Here is a 19731-nt window from a genome sequence, read left to right as displayed (position 1 = left end):
CCTCGCATTCATCGATGCATTCGGTGATCAGCAGCGGATCAAGGCGCTGTTGTTCAGTCCCAGCATGGGCCCGGAAGTTGTTTGGGATTCCCAGGTAAAAAATAAAAAATAAAAAAAAATCCCGGAGATGCTGTCGTCGCCTGGGAAAACAAACAGCCATCCAGACAACTAAGAACGGGGAATATCAGTCGGTTGCCAGGTAGGAGACGCGGCGGCAGATCGTGCATTGCTTGACACGACATGACATTAATCGCGATGTATTTTAAACATGTTTCCAGTACTTGATGGGGTGATGCCGTTTGTCGTGTGGTCGGGTGCCATAGCAACGGCTGTGCAACATTGAACAGCATAGACCTGTTCGGCATGCCGAGTGTTATACGGCTCCTGCTTTCGTGCAGGTAGACAATCAGCATTATAATAACTCTTAGAGATGACAGTTCGAGCGTTACGCGCAGGAAGATGTGTTAGAAAACACAGCTCTAAACGAAATATATTACCAGTTGGCAGGAATACAGTGGGGTGAAGCCGGGTGAAAGGCTGGAAAATAATTGCTATTGTCTCAATACCGTAATGTATGAAGATGCATGTGTACAAAGAAGTGTCGACAGTTAGGCGCGCTGCGCGCACCTTAATGTGACTGCCATGCAACTAATGCACGGCTGCATCATGCCTGTTGCGCCTAATGCGCAACCTGTGCACAAAATCCCCCTGATCTTTGTTAACGCCCCCCGTTCGCCCCACCGCCTCTGTTAACCGCTGTATCTGTGAGGGGTTACCACTATCTATTGGCTATTAATGTATTATTATCAATTATATCATAGATGACAATATGTAGCATATGGCTTAATTGCTCAACATGTATGCATGTTAGAACATTAGAATCGTCATAATGATCCTTTATTTGGGCCTAAAGCTTACAGAAGCAAGAGGTCTTCTGTTGTGTGGTCGTATCTATAAACTGGTAGCCGTCTATTACCGTGGAGAAGTGAAGAAAGACATTCGTTGCCATTTAGTAGCCTATATTAATCTAGACAACTACAAAACATACACCTATACATTCTTTAGGGTGAGCATTACGTGGTATTGGTAGACTGTTTCAAGAAAATATAACAATTATTCAGTAAGCATTTCATTATATTCCACTGAAAATTAAATTAATATCCTTTCAACTTTTCTGTAGGCTTCTGGTGGGAGAATGAATGCTGATGACCGCAATGACTCCTACTTACCAGGTAAGCCACGTTCAGATGAGCCATAGCCAAACAAGTAATTTTCTCAGATGTCCTTAATGGTGTGTAAAACATGCCGAGGTGTGGGTCCTCAGGCAGCGGAGGAGACTCAGCTACTGAACAGGACTATTATTGTGGGCTTCGAGGACGTTCGGTCAGTTCTTCAAACAGTCAGAAGTCTTCTCCACACCGCTCCCTTAGTGGTCAGTCTTTTTCTATTGTGTACCCTTTGGGGGGGGGAAGTACTTAATTACATTCACTCTGGTAGGCTAATGTGCAGAGGTGCAATATTGGGGGCATTTATACTTGCTTGAGAGACTCCTGTGGGGATTTTATACTTCCAAAGAGTATCTTAATTTTTACCTTACCTGATCTTACCAATGCATAAAAATGTTACCAAAAGGCTATTCCACAAGAAATACTTTTATTTTTTATTTTTTTTACCTGGAATCTCTTAACTACCAGGTTAATGCAATAATCATAATGATTTGCAATAAATTTTACCAAAGTACTGATTTATGAGGGAATGTTTTACTATTCCAGTATGAGATGAGATAAGTACAGGTATGGCGTACATGCAATGTCAGACAATCATCTCCACCTCTGCACAGCAAACTCCATCAAAGTCGAGTTGTACAGCGACGAAGAACCAGCAGTGGGTCCGCAGCCCAGAGAGTCTGTGAGGGAGGACAGAGACCCGACCAAAGAGGAGCAGATCAAAGAGCATGGTGCTGGTGGCTCTGCTGGAGAGAGGGGACACATCTACAGTGAGCTAACCAGCCCCAAGCCTGTCTCTCCGGGGCCTCTTCGGCTGCCCAATGGCAAGCTCCAGTGTGATATTTGTGGAATGATCTGCATTGGACCGAATGTCCTGATGGTGCACAAGCGCAGCCACACCGGTGAGAAAATTGAAATGAATCAAGTCCTTTGTATTTGTATAGCCCTTCAACACAGCTAGGGGTCTACCCTACTCTACCCTACCCTACCTCAGGCCTTCTAGGCCGTACAAGGAACACAGAAGAATGACCCCTCCTCCCAGGGATGGAGTGCAATACATTTACATTTACATTAGGGCCTTTAGTAGAGGCTTTTATCCAAAGCGACTTACAATAAGTACATTTGTCAGAAGAATGTGAAACAATATATCGATGTTGGTAGAGTAAGGATGTTCATAGAACCAAGTGCAAAGCACTTACAATTGTTAGTTTAACCCATTCACCATACACAACAAAGATAGTTAAATAAGATGCTACACAACTAAGTACTATTATGAAGTGTCAGGATGTACAACATACAATAAGTGTGTACATTAAGTGCCAGGATGTACAATATACAATAAGTGTGTACATTAAGTGCCATGACGTACAACCTACAAGAAGTGCGGCGGAGGGGTGGGAGGTGGTGGCTAGTCTAGGTGAACTCTGAACAAGTGAGTCTTGAGTCTTTTTACTCTTACTAGTGAGTAAGCTGGTAGCTGTGCAACTCTAGTCACATTCACCATATGACAAAGAAAGCAGAGGAAATTCACCCAATCACAACCATCAATTAGTATTTGTGTCTGTCTGAATGAATGTTGTCAGGCGAAAGGCCCTTTCAGTGTAGTCAGTGTGGAGCTTCCTTCACCCAGAAGGGCAACCTGCTGCGACACATCAAGCTCCACTCAGGAGAGAAGCCGTTCAAATGCCCCATCTGTAACTATGCCTGCCGTCGGAGGGACGCCCTCACCGGACACCTGCGCACACATGCAGGTACTAGTTGGATTCAGTTGGAATGTAAATAATACATTTGACTTAGTCATTCCTATCGTCGATCAAAATTTGGTCTAGGGGACATTTCTGTGCTTAGGAGGAATGTACTTTACAGGTGACAGAATATGCCTTTTAAAACTTGGTTAACACCTGGAAATGCTGTTGAAGTATTTTCCCTTTGGACATGTTAAGTTGAGTTGAACACGCGAAAATGTCCAATGTTTATTCAACTTCTGTTCAATTATAACGCAACACATTCTTCCATCTGAAAATTCAGTTTTCTATCCCATAGTGTCGTCTCCCAAGGCAGGCAAGACCCTGAAGTGCGAGCACTGTGGGCGCAGCTACAAGCAGCAGAGCACCCTGGAGGAACACATGGAGCGCTGCCACAGCTGCCGGCAGAGTCACCAGTCCACCACCGGTACACCATCAGCACAGTGTAACCACTCCTAAAATATATGTCCCTATAAGTTCCTCAGTCTCTCAGTGCACCGTATCAATGACAAAGACCCTGTTGTTGTTTCCAGGTGAGGATTCTCCCGATCCGGAGCCGATGACTAAACCGGTGATCCAGCCATCGACTGAAAAGCTCCCGTTTGTGGAAAGGCTTGCGAATAGCATCACCAAACGCAAGAGGTCCACCCCCCAGAAGTTTTTGGGTAAGGTTTTTGTTTAAGTTATCCAACAAAGAGATCCAATTTGCCATACCAAAGATAAGAAATGATATTACATTTCATAGAAATTAAATAAAATTGTTCAAATAGGATAAACATTAACTTGTATTAAGAGGGAATGGTTGCATGTTATAGTTGGTTAAGTCAATCCTTTATCATGAAGTCAGTTAAATTTTTGTTACATTGTGCAGGTGAAAAGCACATGCGTCTTAACATGCCCGAAGCACCTTATGAGCTGTCCTCTGGCTCAGAGAAGGAAGGGGACCACCTTAACTCCCAGTCCACTGGGGAGTCTGTCCGGCTGCTGGGAACCAGCTCCAAGTACCTCCAGGAAGGCCGGGTGAAGAGTGAGACCTACGAATCTCCCAAGCTCTCTCAGCCCCACCCTGGCCTCCTGTCTGAACTCCCCATGGCCATGGGCTCTGTGTATGGTCGCGTGGCTCCTCAGAGCACATGTGCCCTTGGCGGGAGTGGCATGGCGATCGTGTCCATTGGTCGGGCGGGGCGGGAAACAGGCAAAGGTCGCAACGAGCCTCCCCGAGCCCACAGTGCCAACAACTCTCCCAATGAATGTCCGGACTCCACAGACACAGAGAGCACAGCGGAAGAGCAGAGCACAGGGGCCGCTGCCCCAACAAGTACCTCCAACCACCGCAACCTGCAGCACCTACACTACCCCCTGACCCCGGCGCTGGCCCGCAGCCGCCCCAGCTCCATCCCCAGCCAGGCCAAAGATTCTGACCCAGAGTGGGAGAGGGCATGTCCCGTCCGCCTCTCAGCGGTGAAGAAGAGCCCTGGGTCGCCCCAGTCTTCCAGGGAGAGCTTGCAGGTGGTGGACAGGGAGGGCCGTGCCATGCGCTGCTTCCACTGCCCACACTGCCGCATCCTCTTCCTGGACCACGTCATGTTCACCATCCACATGGGCTGCCACGGCTTCCGCCAGCCCTTTGAGTGCAACATCTGTGGCCACCGGAGCCAGGATCGCTACGAGTTCTCCTCTCACATCAGCCGGGGAGAGCACCAGATGGGCTGAAGTGGCCAGGTGGGCTGAGGGCCGCAGTGGGGCAGGTTTGTGGAGGGCGAGGGCTGAGATGAATGGTAGATGGATGCTGTTTTTAGGATGATGACAGTTATTGTGTTGGATCAGGTTTGTTCTGCACCAGGTTCTATTGTTACAATAGTTAATGATAGTAGTAGTGGTATGACCCTAATGTTAAGTTGTTGTCCTATTTAAGACAATTTACAGCAGGTCATACGAGAACATTCTCTCTCAGCATCATAAAATACAAATGGAGGTACAAATTATTATTGATTGCACCCCCAAATCAAATCATTCCGCAAAACATTTGGTTTTGCTCCAAAAGTGCCTTTTTTGGGGGGGGGGGGGGACTTCCTGTCATTACAAGATGTTAAGGAAACCTGGTGCTTAGAAATTATCACACCATCTTTTTTTTAATAAAAGGCTTATTTGGCACTGCGATAGGTCACTTGCACTGACTTATAATTTGGATAGAAAAATTAATCTATTGTTCATAAAAGCTTGTAACATGAAGCTAATCAAAGAACAAGCATAGCACATACATCTTAGAAATAGCTAATTAGTATGTTAAATATGCACTGAGAGAGCTTTGTATTCATGTGATTTATGAAGGGGGTGTGGAGAGGGAGGGAGGCAGGTTAGATTAATATGCACTCGGTCGGGGAGAATCTTTTATCATAGATGAAGCACAGAAGTGGATTGCCTTAAACGTAAGAACCTCTTGTTTACAGCAAACATTGCATGTAAAGTCCCTCTGGAAAGATTCTACTGCTGCGCTTAAAATATAATCAAAGCAAGGGCAAAAGCTGAAATAAATAAAAAGTCAAAAATATATTTTATCTAATATTTGCCTTGGGTTAAGTTTGGTTCAAGGATGTAGGAAACTTTGCTGGGGGTGGAAGTGAGCCTTGGAATTCTGGTGCAGATCAGACCATGACCATGTAGTGTTGTGAAGTTCAGAGTCTGAGGAAGTCCCAGGCTGTCCTGGGAAAGTTTGCACTTTTAGATTGTCTCCCAATATAAATAAGAGGATCTCCTTGGAAGCTCTTGTTGACTCCGACCAATTCCCCTTTTCTAATCATTTGACTGCACTGATTGACTGAATGATTTTCATCTGGGATGACCCAGTTTTTTAAAATGGTGCCAGTCTTCTGCAGAAGCTTTCTGTACATGGCTGGATATGTGCTGCACTCATATTGAAGTGTACTGGGTGGTTCAAAGGATTTGCTATTGGTCAATTTCAGAGTCCTTGTGGTTTCTCACTAAGTGGTCATGGCTAAGAATTTAAAAAAAAATTAAAGTGTAATTAGAAAATTCTTATTTAAAAAGCCTTTGTGGTTTAATATTCAATGTTTGTTACAGTCTTGGTGTTTAGCTATATCCCAAATTTTATCCAGCATATTCCTCAAGATTATAAACTGTTACCTCCTGCTTCTTTCTAGCACCCAAATACCTTATTGCTACAGTATGGTGAGTTGCCTAACAATGTATATGTTTTGGACCTGAAGGAGACCAAATTCAGTATTCTAACATGCTTTTGTGGGTTGGCCGCTTTTAGTTTGAATTTTGATTGCTGGGAAAAAATGTACTTGAAGCCTTGTTAGGAAAAATATGAAATGCACTGTACAGGAAAGTGTGAATGAAGTATAGCATGTGTGCTTGCCATTTTTCTGCTTAAACATGAATTGTGAAATATTTGATATGTAACATTTTCTGAAGTGAAGATGGGGCATGGTTTCCTTTAAATGTTCTGTAGTATTTTGTGGAATTTATGTAATGACAAAACACTTACCTCAACAAGTACAACTGCCTCATTATTCCAAGTGATGTTGCTTTCCGAGATGTAATTGCAGTTATTTGCGTATACCTGGATATTCTATAACTTTTTACTGTCAATAAAGTTATGTTTATGGTAATAAAAAGTGATTTATTGTAGACATCTAATGTTGTACAGAGCATGAAGCTGGACGTCTGGCACCACCATTGCTGGTGGTGTCACAACTCTGTTTGGCACCGTAGTGGTGGGACAATCTCCCTGCCCATGTGACGATCACTAGTTTCCGCAAGACTCACTTGTTCAGAGTTCACCTGGACTCTGCATAGCCATCCCTCCTACACACTTGTACGTCCTGACACTTAAAATAGTAGTTGGTTGTGTAGCACCTTATACTAACTAGCTGTGTTGTATACGGGGAATGGGCTAACCTAGCGATTGTTGGGGCTTGGTTCTATAAACATCCTTATGTTAGATATATGGTTTCTCCTTCTACCAAATGTACTAATTGCAAGTCGCTTTGGATAAAAATCTGCCAAATGCCCTAAATGTTATGTACAGACCAAAAGCACAGACAGAATGCCAAATATGTTTGACTTTTTATTTCAAAATGTTTCTATAACATTCCATATCACATTGGCTTTGGTGGAGCGCGCGGTGGGCCACCCTGGAATTGAGAAGAGAAAAAGGGTATGGTTTATTATTTACATTCCGAATGTACACCCAAGACTACCCAAATTAACCCAATGATATATCCATCAAAACAATCATTTAATTGAATGGCAAGAGGGATAAATAGTTATAGTACCCTTGGCCAACACATTAGACCTGATTTTAAGATCTGGGATGTCTAGTTTCTTAGCAGCACTTTTATTAAACTAGAACAAATGATGGTTAATTGTTTATATGTCTACTGTTCTACTTACAGCCGGCCTGAAGCGGGGTGGAGGAGTTCTGTCCTTCCTGGCTTCAGTGGAGCGGTTCCTCACTACCTTGCTGTGGATGGCACAGCTAATGCAGTAGTGTAGCTTCACGTACAGCTTCGGTAGCACATACGCTGTGGGGGGGGGGGGTTACAATGTATATTTAGTTTATAATTCAAATTCCCAAAAGTCATTTGTCTTTTTTGCCACAAAAACAGTATTCAAGGATGGGAAATGTTTACATTAAAATTAAATAATAAACAAATCCACTGCACAATTTACGTCGACCGGCATGGATTGGATTATAAGATGCTGCCGTTTGGCTGATGAGGAACCAAGCCTAATCGTTTTACTCTTGTGTACTTGTACAATAAGATGTAATTAAGTAATTCTGATTGCCCCACTCACAGTCGAACACGCTGGCCTCGGAGATATCACGGACCGCAGCGGCTTCCACGATGTTCCTGATCACGAACTTCTTGATGGCCTTGTCTTTGGGCACGCAGCGGCTGCAGTTCGTGCAGCGGATGGGCTGGACGTGTCCGCGGCCCTTCTTGGCACGGCCATTGTTACGTCTCTTCTTAGTCTGTTAAATGTCAAACAAATAAATAATGCCTGGTGAACGCACTGTATGTCATTGAAAAACGAATGTGAAGTTTAAACATATATTTGACATTTCCGCCGACTAGCATTTCGCTTAGCACGTTTAGCAATCACCGCGCAACGAGGTTTTCCCGTCTTGTCTTTATTACGTTATCGGTAGTCGAAGACCAGCCTCATGTCGAACAAATGTACGACTTAGGTTAATATAAATGTGTTTTGACAGTTAAAGTAAACGCATTCACACTTCAATTTGCACTCTTTAAGATTATTCGGGGCCCAGCGCGCAGCGGTACTCACCATCGTGGAGCGAGGAGAGGTGGAAAGAGAGACCGGAAGTACAAGCGACAGCTCAAATACCCTTTCCGGGTGGTGTTCTTCAAGCCCACAATCTAAATGGGGTTTTGTCAATATTATTTGATTATTGTTTTAAACTGAAGCACAGGGGTTTAATTGTTGTATAAACCTTTTTTTATTGCTTTATTTTATTTTCCAAAAAAAGACTTTGCATCTTCGTATGGATTATTGCAATGTCATTGACTGGCCACTAGATGGCGATATTACACCACGACATAAGTATTAATTAAACAGCGTTTCTCTCTTGGGATTGTCCCAATCGCTCAGATGTACTTTTTAAATAATGAACAGAACGCGTTATGCACCTTGTCGTTTTATTTTAATTTCATCGGTTTTATTATTTTTTGGTACGAGACGGACATTAGTTTTAGGGTGCAAAACGGAGCCCCCTCGAAGTCTGCTGGCAGCGTCCTCACCTCGGGCTCTGGAACCGATTAGCCTTCATAGATTGTGTGAGAATACGGCAGAGACGACGACGGTCGAGTCTGTGTGCACATTTCGTGTGTGCGTTCGTGCGCGTAGACTAGTGTGCATGTTTTTATTCTTGTGAGTTTCTGCGAGACAGAGACTGGGGCAGATGTCTGATGCAGTTATTTCCCAGTATGCATGTGGATAGGAAGAAGTTGCTCCTGTTGTTGTCTGCGTCACGGCCTCTAAAAGACCAGTTGCCAGGAGAAATCTCTTTGGCTTTGCTGCCAGATGCAGAGGTATAATTGATTGGACTCAAGAGGTGCCGAACTGCAGTATGACCACACACACACATACACACACACACACACACACACACACACACACACACACACACACACACACACACACACACACACACACACACACACACACACACACACACACACACACACACACACACTAAACCCTATCTAGGTACCTATAATCTATGTACAGACATGTGGTTTATATTATTCCTATTCAAAATCTGTGACATCCACTCTGTAGGTATTGCCTGAAGATATGTCACATAATGTCAGTCATTTCAGGTTCAGGGATGCTTACAGATTCCTTAGGTGCCACATGCACCCCCCAGAGGGTGCGGGAAACAATTCTTGTGTGTGTGTGTGTGTGGTTGTGCGGCAGTATGAGGGGCCTCAGTGTGAGTAGGAACACTCTTGGCAGAGTGTGATGGAGGGCGGGTGACACGGGACTGTGTCATAGTCTCGTGCGCGCCGGCTGGCTCCTAGAGTGCAGCACATAAACATTCCTCCGCTGCTGTGTCAGGACTAGGCCTTCACGCTCAATCCCATTAAAACCCCTCACACAAACGCTCTCTCTCTGTTTCTCTTTATCTCCGGAGTTAGGTGTGGTTTACAGACAATGTACTCACTTACCCTTACCGTTCTGAACGGTACCGTTTGGATTATTGATTAAAAAGGTTTGGTCTGTGGTGTTATAATCTTCCTTGAAAACAAATGATTTAATTCATTTGAACCAGAATAGCCTTCATGCAGGCGGAATGGATTTGTGTAACAAAATTGTATTATTTTGTGAAACAATGCTGATTCATGTTAAAATGCATGGATTTTGATCCATGATTCAGATTCAGGTTCATCATGTATAGCAAAAGCCATCTTTGAGACTGCATGTCTTTGGTCTAGGATTTATTTAGATAGCATAACATGGGGTCTGACCACCCTGGGATTCCAACACACCAGGGTCAATTCTCCCATTATTATATTTTTGTTTTTATTGCAGGTCAGATCACCACGTTTTAATAATCTGATTAGATCTGACCTGTATTTATCCATTCCCAATTACAGTATTGTTGTTTTTTAACTGGATGTGATCTATATATGTATAGAGGTGCTTCACTCCTCCCCTGTGAGGACCACAGAAGCGGTAGAAGACTTGATATCTACCGTCATGCGGTTGAGGAGATGATTTACTCTGGGAGCTCAACAGGCCGCCTGGGGCCCCGGACGCTGCACCACTCGACATGAGCAAGAGGTCGCAGTCTCCGTGTGCAGGGGGTTAATAAAACAGCATCAATTATCACAATGAGCACCGCGGCCCACCGTATACGCAACCAAACCCAATAACAAGCGTGTTGGATCAGCGATGTCACACACCTTCATTTGCATCGAAAATGGTAATCCACTGGTTTTCACAGCACATGCTCCTGTGAAGATATGCATGTGTTTCTTCCTGTTTCTGTTTCTCCCTGTTGTCCCCCGTCTCACACTACAGGGCCACAGCTCGTGACCGTGGAAGTCGTACTGAGCTCGCTCACAGCGGTTCTGCGGTCATTCCAGATTCCCGCCCGCAGATTCCCGAGGCAGTGGTTTAGGGTGTCTGGAGGTCCCTGAACACATCACACACTGCCCCTTCCTGCCCTGCTGCACACCCCAGTCTAGTCTGGAGTCCAACTGGGCAAAAATCTGAGTAACATATGAGAGAAAGAGGGAGAGGGAGAGGGAGAGAGAGGGAGAGGGAGAGAGAGAGAGCGGGTGTGAGATGGAGAAAGAGGGAGAGAGAGAGAGAGGGAGAGAGAGAGAGGGAGAGAGAGAGGGAGAAGGAGGGAGAGAGAGGGAGAAGGAGGGAGAGAGAGGGGGAGAGAGGAAGAGATGGAGAGAGAGGGAGAGAGGGATTGAGGGAGAGAGAGAGAAAGAGAGGGAGAGAGAGAGAGAGGGGGGGGGGACACTGTTGTGTGTATCATCAGCGTCATACCGGTGCCTGTGTGACACGCGGCGGCCGAGGCGAGAGGATGATGAAGTGATGGAGACGTGAGAGGAGGAGGCCATTGTGATGCTGGGTGGCTTCTCACTCTGGAGTTGCCATCTGCCCTGAAAAAAAGGTCAGTTGCTAGGTAACCACGCTCCTGGACAGCGTCTACCTCCCAGCTGCCATCCTCACGCACAGTCATGGCGTCACATACACCCACCCACACACACAATCACAACCACACAACTACACACAAACACACACACACACACACACACACATAAACACGGCACCCACATACACACCCCACACGGATATACACACACACACACACACATAAACACACATACAGACACATGCACACACAGCCACCCACACACTGATTTACACACACACACACACACACACACACACACATAGCCTTCTTAAATATGCACACCAACACACAAGCAAAACTGTGCATATACACCAATTTATTAATAGTAATTATTAGTGTATTTCTTAGTTCTTATTATTATTATAGTTATTCATGTTTGATATACTTGTTATCCTTCCTTTCTTGGACTTCCACCGTTAAAAGTTTAGTTTATCTGGACTTTTCTATTATATTTGTGATGAATCTATCTGGATATGTCCTACTACATACGAAGGATCCTTGAGGTTACATAATTATACTGTAAAGATGAGGGCTTTGGCCATGGTTTGTGTGAAAACAAAACCTTATTAGTTTGTAACACGTCAGGCAAACTAGTAGATTAACATTGCGTGTTGACACACAAAGACACACAGTAATCACATAAGTATTGTGCTTGGCTTTGCCATCCATGCCATTCCACATTGTTCATTACAACCACAAGGCAGTCTATCATTCTCTGTGGTTACCAAAACCCAATTCTGCATTTTTTATCATACAGCTATCAATGAGCTCCTCCCACCCGCCACCCACCCACCCAACAACGTCTTTTCCACAATTTAGGAAGAATTTTAATAGGGAGTTTGCTGCTTTTATTATAGTTTATCAGCTATGCATGTAAAGCACAAAAAATGTGTGGTGGTCGTCTTGATTGCTGCATTGCTGTATTGGAGCAAAATGTGGATGGTTGGGTTTCCTTGCTTCAGCTTGACCCAGAAACTACCTACTTTAAATCCTCGGACCTTGACTCAATGCAAAACAGTGTGGTTTTGTTTCAGCTAACTATCGAGTTACTTAATTGGCTTTGTTTTTCAATTAACTTTTTTCCAAGCACTAGCCACAGAGTCTGTTAATTTGCTGCCAAAGAAAATGGCTGTACCGCATGATGCTGTCATTAAAGTTGGAATTATGCAAAATTGATTAATACCACAAGGAAATGTGTCACAATTACTAATCCTCAACACTAGAATGACAGGAGAACAAGATGAAACCATTCCAATAAGGATGTATTTCGAAACGGTTCCATTTGAACCAGCGGTGATCGGTTCTGTCCTGTCTATATGCATTTGTTGATACAGTATCACTCACCCTTTGATCAGTGACTCAGTTGTGTCCCTAAATTAATTTTTGTTGTAATTCCCCTGTGTTCTGTCCCCAACCCCAGACTAACAAGAAGGTAGTCTGGGTATAGGGTAGACTGGGTAGAGGTAGTCTGGGTATAGGGTAGACTGGGTAAAGGTAGTCTGGGTATAGGGGAGACTGGGTATAGGGTAGGCTTGGTATAGGGTAGTCTGGGTAAAGGGTAGACTGCCTATCTGCTGGTCTCTGGTCTTAGTGAGGTAGGGACTCTGGTCTTAGAGAGGTAAGGACTCTGGTCTTAGAGGTAGAGAGGCTGGTCTTAGGGAGGTAGAGAGGCTGGTCTTAGAGGTAGAGAGGCTGGTCTTAGGGAGGTAGAGAGGCTGGTCTTAGAGGTAGAGAGGCTGGTCTTAGAGGTAGAGAGGCTGGTCTTAGAGGTAGAGAGGCTGGTCTTAGAGGTAGAGAGGCTGGTCTTAGAGGTAGAGAGGCTGGTCTTAGGGAGGTAGAGAGGCTGGTCTTAGAGGTAGTGAGGCTGGTCTTAGAGGTAGAGAGGCTGGTCTTAGGGAGGTAGAGAGGCTGGTCTTAGAGGTAGAGAGGCTGGTCTTAGAGGTAGAGAGGCTGGTCTTAGAGGTAGAGAGGCTGGTCTTAGAGGTAGAGAGGCTGGTCTTAGGGAGGTAGAGAGGCTGGTCTTAGAGGTAGAGAGGCTGGTCTTAGAGGTAGAGAGGCTGGTCTTAGAGGTAGAGAGGCTGGTCTTAGAGGTAGAGAGGCTGGTCTTAGGGAGGTAGAGAGGCTGGTCTTAGAGGTAGAGAGGCTGGTCTTAGAGGTAGAGAGGCTGGTCTTAGAGGTAGAGAGGCTGGTCTTAGAGGTAGAGAGGCTGGTCTTAGAGGTAGAGAGGCTGGTCTTAGAGGTAGAGAGGCTGGTCTTAGAGGTAGAGAGGCTGGTCTTAGAGGTAGAGAGGTCTTAGAGGTAGAGAGGCTGGTCTTAGGGAGGTAGAGAGGCTGGTCTTAGAGGTAGAGAGGCTGGTCTTAGAGGTAGAGAGGCTGGTCTTAGAGGTAGTGAGGCTGGTCTTAGAGGTAGAGAGGCTGGTCTTAGAGGTAGAGAGGCTGGTCTTAGAGGTAGAGAGGCTGGTCTTAGAGGTAGTGAGGCTGGTCTTAGAGGTAGAGAGGCTGGTCTTAGGGAGGTAGAGAGGCTGGTCTTAGAGGTAGAGAGGCTGGTCTTAGAGGTAGAGAGGCTGGTCTTAGAGGTAGAGAGGCTGGTCTTAGGGAGGTAGAGAGGCTGGTCTTAGAGGTAGAGAGGCTGGTCTTAGCGGTAGAGAGGCTGGTCTTAGAGGTAGAGAGGCTGGTCTTAGAGGTAGAGAGGCTGGTCTTAGAGGTAGAGAGGCTGGTCTTAGCGGTAGAGAGGCTGGTCTTAGAGGTAGAGAGGCTGGTCTTAGAGGTAGAGAGGCTGGTCTTAGAGGTAGAGAGGCTGGTCTTAGGGAGGTAGAGAGGCTGGTCTTAGAGGTAGAGAGGCTGGTCTTAGAGGTAGTGAGGCTGGTCTTAGAGGTAGAGAGGCTGGTCTTAGAGGTAGAGAGGCTGGTCTTAGAGAGGTAGGGAGACTGGTGTCACGTCGTCGTTGTTGTTTTGTTTGTCTCGGTTTATTCCCACAATGGCCGCCTGCTCGCCGCCTGGCAGGCCCGTGTGTCAAAGGTGGCTGCAACAGAACAGACTGTGGGAACAGCCGGTCAGCCTCTCCTGGTCCCCCCCCCCCCCCCCCCCCCACCATCAATTTCGTGCACCTCCCCCCCCCAGTACACCAACCCCTTTTATAAAACCCCTTCACACACAGACAGACACACACACACACACACACACACACACACACACACATGCAACACGCTCAGCCAAACACACATTGAAACACACAAAAAAGCCTACAACACTCACACCCTCTCCCAATAATCCGCGGAAGCAATTTCATCTCGACTGGGGTGGCGGCCCATTGTCGCCAGGCCCCTTCAATCTTTCCTTATTAACTCTGGCTTTGTCCCGCGTCCTCCTGGACCCATCCCAGCTCCGGGCTCATCTCTACAGCATTCCGATCAGGGCTGCTCCCAGCACTCCCAGGCAACCTCCAGACCCTAATCCCTACCGCTATCCACCCCCCCCCCAACACCCACTGACACACGCATGCATGCACACAAACACACACACACACGCACACACACACACACACACACACACACACACACACATACACACACACCCAGCAGAGGTCTCTCTCTTGCTCTCTCTCTCTCTCTCTCTATATATGTTTTTTTCTCTGCAACCTGCCGATCACCTACTTACCCCAGAGGGTAAGGTAGGGGCGTTCAAGCTCCATGGGCTCTCTCTCCCTTGGTCTCTCTCTCTTTCACTCGCTCGCTCTCTCTCCCCCGGTCTCTCTCTCTCTCTCTCTCTCTCTCTCTCTCTCTCTCTCTCTCTCGCTCTCTCGCCCTCTCTCTCTCAGGAGGCGGCAGCCCCAAAGTGGCTCCAGCCCAGACAATTAGAACAATGAGCTGGCCTGTAGGGGGCTAACTCGCCGCGTCACGCCCGGGCGCTGGGCTATTTTGTCGTTTTAATGAATTGTCCGTCAGGCCAGGGCCGCGTCGCGGGCCACGCGGGGAGAGGCCAGCAGGGACCCAGACTCTAAGTCGGTATTTATTACACGGCCTTTGTCACTAATTGAGCTAATTATCACTGACTCCTCAGCTCCCCCACAATGACAGCAAGCCTCTCTCTCTCTCTCTCTCTCTCTCTCTCTCTCTCTCTCTCCTTCTCTCTCTCTCTCTCTCTCTCTCTCTCCTTCTCTCTCTCTCTCTCTCTCTCTCTCTCTCTCTCTCTCTCTCAGTGAAAGCTGTAGCAATAACTATTTTCCAACGTGTATATATACAAACTAAGTGACTAAGTGCTTATGGGATGTAATAGTGGTGTTTTTATCTAACAATGGGATGTGCTGCCCTATCATTAGTGTCAGTTTTCTGTCTCTCATGTGTCTGCTCCGCTCAGTGCGTCACTCTGATCCGTATGACAGTGATGCAGTGTTCCTGATTCAATTAGTCTTTCACTTTTCTTCCAAACCTTGAGACGCCTTCGCCGTCGTCCTTCTCATACATCTCTGGTATGCAGCCTTGGACCAGGTTTTTGTTATTGGTTATTACTGTCAGTTTATACAAATCCTTGCTCCTAATCTGGGATAAAGTGATAATGGGAACATTCTCTGGCCGTTGTCCCTCTGGACGCATATGTCTCCCCGCCGGTGCTGCTTGTTAAAACCGACACCCTATGAGAACCTAAAGCTGCTGGCCTGTTGGGCGGCGCTGTGAGTGTGGCTCCTGCGCTCTATCTGGATGACCCGTGATGCCCCTCTGCTGGGCTGCGGTGGGCCGGGGAGAGGGCGGAGGAGCCGGCCAAACGCCTGTGGTCAGGCCCGGGTGGTCAGGCCCGGGTGCCAGGGAATGGGTGGTGGGGTGGAGGGCGACCGAGGGAGGACAGGGTGTGGTGGAGAGGGGGGGGAAAGAATGGGACAACTCTAGACTTTTAAATTACTTATTATTTCTCTCCGACAATAAGTAAATGAAGCAAAACATTCACTGCAAAGACCAAAAAAAACTCAAGTCCTGTATTAAAGTAAGCCTCATGGGTTGGGGAGGAGAGCTAGCCAGCACTGGAGACAGCGTTTTGGCGCTACTAGAGGGATTAGCATAGGGACACCTGGGGTTAATCTGGTATGTTCACTTGGTTGGTTGTCATAACTATCTTGCAGAGCTCACTAAATATCTCGCACTAAACTTACACCTAACAAGATGGCCACGTATGTCAGTATAGCCAAGCAGGTTTATTGAAAATAAAGACTTTATTGTTCTATTGTATTATACAAAACAACTCTATTCTGAACATGTTTAAGAAATCTATCCGGCTTGCTGTTTTCTATAACAGTATAAAAACCTCAGAAATAAATATTTTATATATTTACAAGTAAAAAAAGATTATATTCAGTGCATGACCAAACACATGTTTTTCAAGGAAACATGCAGTAAGTATGAACATTTCTATTCAGAGTTGGTCTGACAACAAAGGAACTCTACATAGAAACTCTACACAAAAATAGAATAGGCCTCTCCTGAATTGACACTAATAATCATCTTCATTAATTAGCAGGAATAGAAATTGCCGCTGTCAAACGCAAGAAACGTCATAAATATATCCATATAATTATGTACATTATTTGGTTCTTTTAGCTGATATACATCATCCATTTTGTAGATGCTGTACGTTTTTTTTTTAAGTATTACATTTCATGCAGCTCATTTGAGTGTAAGACCCCCTGACCCTTTTAGTAAATTCTCCACACACACGCTCACATCTAATAACCTTTTGCTGCATCATCAACTCACTCTTACGACAAAGATTGTACGTCTAAAGGTTGGCTTGAAAATTGGCAGATCTTGCCGCGTCTCATGTTGTTCATATAATTTCATTCATTATGATTTTTCATTCATTACGATATGTAAAGATACTCCAATCAAAATGACCCACTGCCTCAGTAAAGTTTCAGCAGTCCGGATGAATATTAGAGTAAACATGTCAACCTGTCAGGCACTGTGTATATCTCACATCTGTTGGGAGGATTAATACCTCAAAGACTAGAAAAGAGATCAATATTGTCACCTTATATGGTCCTTTTCTTTATCTTCCACCCAACCCCACTATGGAAATGCTCTTGGGGATAAAGGATTCATTTTCAATATATTATGAAAGAGAAGTTTACCTATTTACCCTGTTTATGCATAAGTAGAATTCCCAAAAGCCTTGCAAAAACAAAAACATGAAATTCCCAAATTTACCTGACTTGAGTTTTGTTATGAATACCCGTGTGCCTCGTAGTCCCACCCGCCTATTAAGTAGATCCTCTTATTGACATAGAGTGTGTTAGTATCCAGATACATTCTGTCAGGCTGAGGTCACACCTGGCATTAACATGCACCTCCAGCCATCACTTGTGATTTGATAATGCGTCCGCAAAATGTGAACAACCTTGTGACAAAACATCATTGCATTGTTGCTGCGCAGGTCCTAGAATGCGGTCAGATATGGATACACATTCACACAACATTGACTGGGTCCCCTGACTACACGTTAAGATGAATGTACCAGAGACATTTTAGTAGCAGCCAGTTGACGGGTCTGTCTTGAAGTGTCTTGTCGTGATTGTATCACCCGTGGTGCATTTGAATGCCAACTGTGAGACGGGAGTGTGAGACTGTGAGTCTTTTCCCAGCTTTGATCACAGACACTCGTGTACAGTCTGTGTACTGGTGCAGTTAAGACAGCTGACGTGACAGCACCAGTGGAAAGTGCAGTGACAGCGTTCAGTGACCAACTCCGTCCGGGTCTTGAACCCACGTCCACAGCACAGGAGCTCACAGCCGTCCAGGGCGGGAGAGGAGCTGTTGCAGGTCCTCCCTGTTGTCCCCACCGTTCCCGTCTTGCCGTTGTAAGAGCAGAAGTTTGGCGACTTCTCAAAGTACACCAGGTCTTTGGTGGAGGGTGGTTTATGGGCCGGGTTCTCCGGCTCCAGGTGTCTTGGGTCGGCCCGGTGGGAGGCACGGTTGCTTCCCTTGTTGGCGTATACCACCCTGGAGGCGCCGTCAAAGCGGTCCTTCAGGTAATCCCCCACAGCCCGGAAGCTGGGCAGTCGCATCCAGCAGGTGCGCACCGTGCAGGAGCCCGACATGCCGTGGCACTTGCATTCTTGACGCATCTCAGAGGACACCGTCTGCAAAGGAGATGAACAACGTTTACAGAGGACACCACAGGCACTACACAGTGACAGGCCCACATCTCCTTTGATGGCACATCTCATTTTAAGATTTTTCTCCATGAATGAGTCCTTACCAGTCTCCCTGCCTCGTTGTTGTGCAGGTTGGTGAGGTAGCGTAGATCCCTGCCTCTTTCACTGGAGTCCACAAACTCCCGGCTGAACATGCGGCCAAAGTCCACGTTGTCGCTGCAGCCGCCCCAGTGCCAGTCCGGACCCCCCGGCCCGCGGCGCCGGTAGTCACAGGTGCAGGACTCTATGGATCCCTCTGAGCAGGACCGGGCCACCGCATGGGTGACCCCGGCGCTGGTGATGGCAAACACAAACGCAGACTCTCGGCAACCTGTGGTGACGACATCAAAGCTTCTCCATCACATCCAGATCCAGAGCCATAGCTTTACTCCAATGAGCAGTGAGCACTGTTTAGACCTTATTAGACATTGAATGTGATGACACCAATTGCCGATTGGCCCAATCTCTGCTTCTGTTGAGGAGAGAAGGACTCACCACGGTTGATGATTTTTCCAAACACCGCCGGGCTGTGGGTGGTCGGGCAATTCCAGCGCCGGTTCTGGAACTGCCATTTGCACTCCTTTATGGCGGTGTGGAGGCCTGCGGAGATGGCATGCAGGATGCCAGGGTTCTGCCTGATCAGGCGACGCTGGCGGCGACTCAGCAGGGCCAGGCTGGGGTCCAGCACCAACTGGACGTTCTTGGAGTTGGTGAGGAGGTTGGCAGAGGAGGCCACGTTCACGATGCCCCTGGCAGAGCACAAGGGGAGATGACAAGTTAGAGATCAGGCTCTAAAAGTATTATGCACTCTTTGAGGACCACCTTGACTCAAAACCCACATGAGAAAACCCACATGAGATTGTCATTAAAAAGACATGTTTATTTTGTCAAATAAAATAATAATAAAAGTGTATCTAATCCTGATAAATACATGTAAATAGTTTCCCATGACGATATCGGGGTGGTCACCGACTTGTTACCTGCTTCCACCTGAGGCAGTGGAAGCAGCTCACGGCCGTCAATCACTAAACAGCCTGCTGCGGTTTATCATTGAAAAAGAGCAATAACATGAAATTAACCTCTAGGCGTTTATGAGCTGCTCTATAAAATAAACATCAATGTATTATTGATGAACCAATATATGACCAATTTCTAATAAGTTTGGGCTCAATGGGTGACAGCTAGGAAGAATGAGCTCAAGCATTATTGTGTCAAAGCTCTAATGTTTTAATGCGGGTCTAGGCTAAATGGCTCTGTTTGGTCTGTTAATCAACTCTCTGCTTCAGTCAACCGTGAAAGCTCACGGACGCCTCCCATCTCTGGATCAGGGAACCATTCAATTATTCCCATATTGTGATGTTTGCATTGGAAATTG

At 46.1% G+C, this 19731-nt stretch overlaps 3 protein-coding genes across 4 annotated transcripts in view; 1 reads left to right on the top strand and 2 right to left on the bottom strand.

The window, feature by feature from the left end:
- Window positions 1–161: 161 nt before the first annotated feature.
- ikzf4 (IKAROS family zinc finger 4) lies at window positions 162–4684 on the top strand (the record flags this gene model as incomplete). 2 transcript variants are annotated; one of them, XM_084480223.1, is made up of 8 exons in its annotated part: window positions 162–199; window positions 1181–1232; window positions 1325–1432; window positions 1841–2128; window positions 2810–2977; window positions 3270–3416; window positions 3505–3636; window positions 3843–4684. In XM_084480223.1, the coding sequence occupies exons 2-8, from the start codon at window positions 1196–1198 to the stop codon at window positions 4682–4684; spliced, it is 1722 nt and encodes a 573-aa protein (XP_084336349.1). In that variant the 5' UTR covers window positions 162–199; window positions 1181–1195. The 2 variants fall into 2 exon arrangements, with proteins under 2 accessions (XP_084336349.1, XP_084336348.1); XM_084480222.1 differs by lacking the exon at window positions 162–199 and having other exon boundaries at window positions 1126–1232.
- A 2367-nt stretch (window positions 4685–7051) lies between these two features.
- On the bottom strand, window positions 7052–8326 carry rps26 (ribosomal protein S26). Its single transcript, XM_084479561.1, has 4 exons — window positions 8288–8326; window positions 7796–7973; window positions 7391–7521; window positions 7052–7131 (listed from the first exon to the last, which is right to left on the bottom strand). Exons 1-4 carry the CDS (start codon window positions 8288–8290, stop codon window positions 7096–7098), a joined length of 348 nt encoding a protein of 115 aa, XP_084335687.1. The 5' UTR covers window positions 8291–8326; the 3' UTR covers window positions 7052–7095.
- A 9484-nt stretch (window positions 8327–17810) lies between these two features.
- wnt1 (wingless-type MMTV integration site family, member 1) overlaps window positions 17811–19731 on the bottom strand; it is a gene marked incomplete at both ends in the record, with an annotated part of 2812 nt that continues 891 nt past the window's right edge. The window contains 3 exons of the mRNA XM_084480233.1: window positions 17811–18302; window positions 18422–18687; window positions 18852–19105. Coding sequence (XP_084336359.1) covers window positions 17811–18302; window positions 18422–18687; window positions 18852–19105 — 1012 coding nt within the window. The remainder of the gene's footprint in view (window positions 18303–18421; window positions 18688–18851; window positions 19106–19731) is intronic.

Source organism: Micromesistius poutassou (genome assembly GCF_964030765.1).
Source record: "Micromesistius poutassou genome assembly, chromosome: 15".
Classification (NCBI taxonomy): Eukaryota; Metazoa; Chordata; class Actinopteri; order Gadiformes; family Gadidae; genus Micromesistius; species Micromesistius poutassou.
Note: the sequence above shows the minus strand (reverse complement) of the source record. Positions and strands in the feature narration are given on the sequence as shown.

Excerpts from the sequence above, each read along its gene's own strand:
- rps26 (XM_084479561.1), bottom strand. Across the intron at positions 7,522-7,795 it reads CGAGGCCAGCGTGTTCGACT|CGTATGTGCTACCGAAGCTG; the intron begins GTGAGTGGGGCA and ends CCCCCCCCACAG. Across the intron at positions 7,132-7,390 it reads CACCCCGCTTCAGGCCGGCT|GGTGGCCCACCGCGCGCTCC; the intron begins GTAAGTAGAACA and ends TCTCAATTCCAG.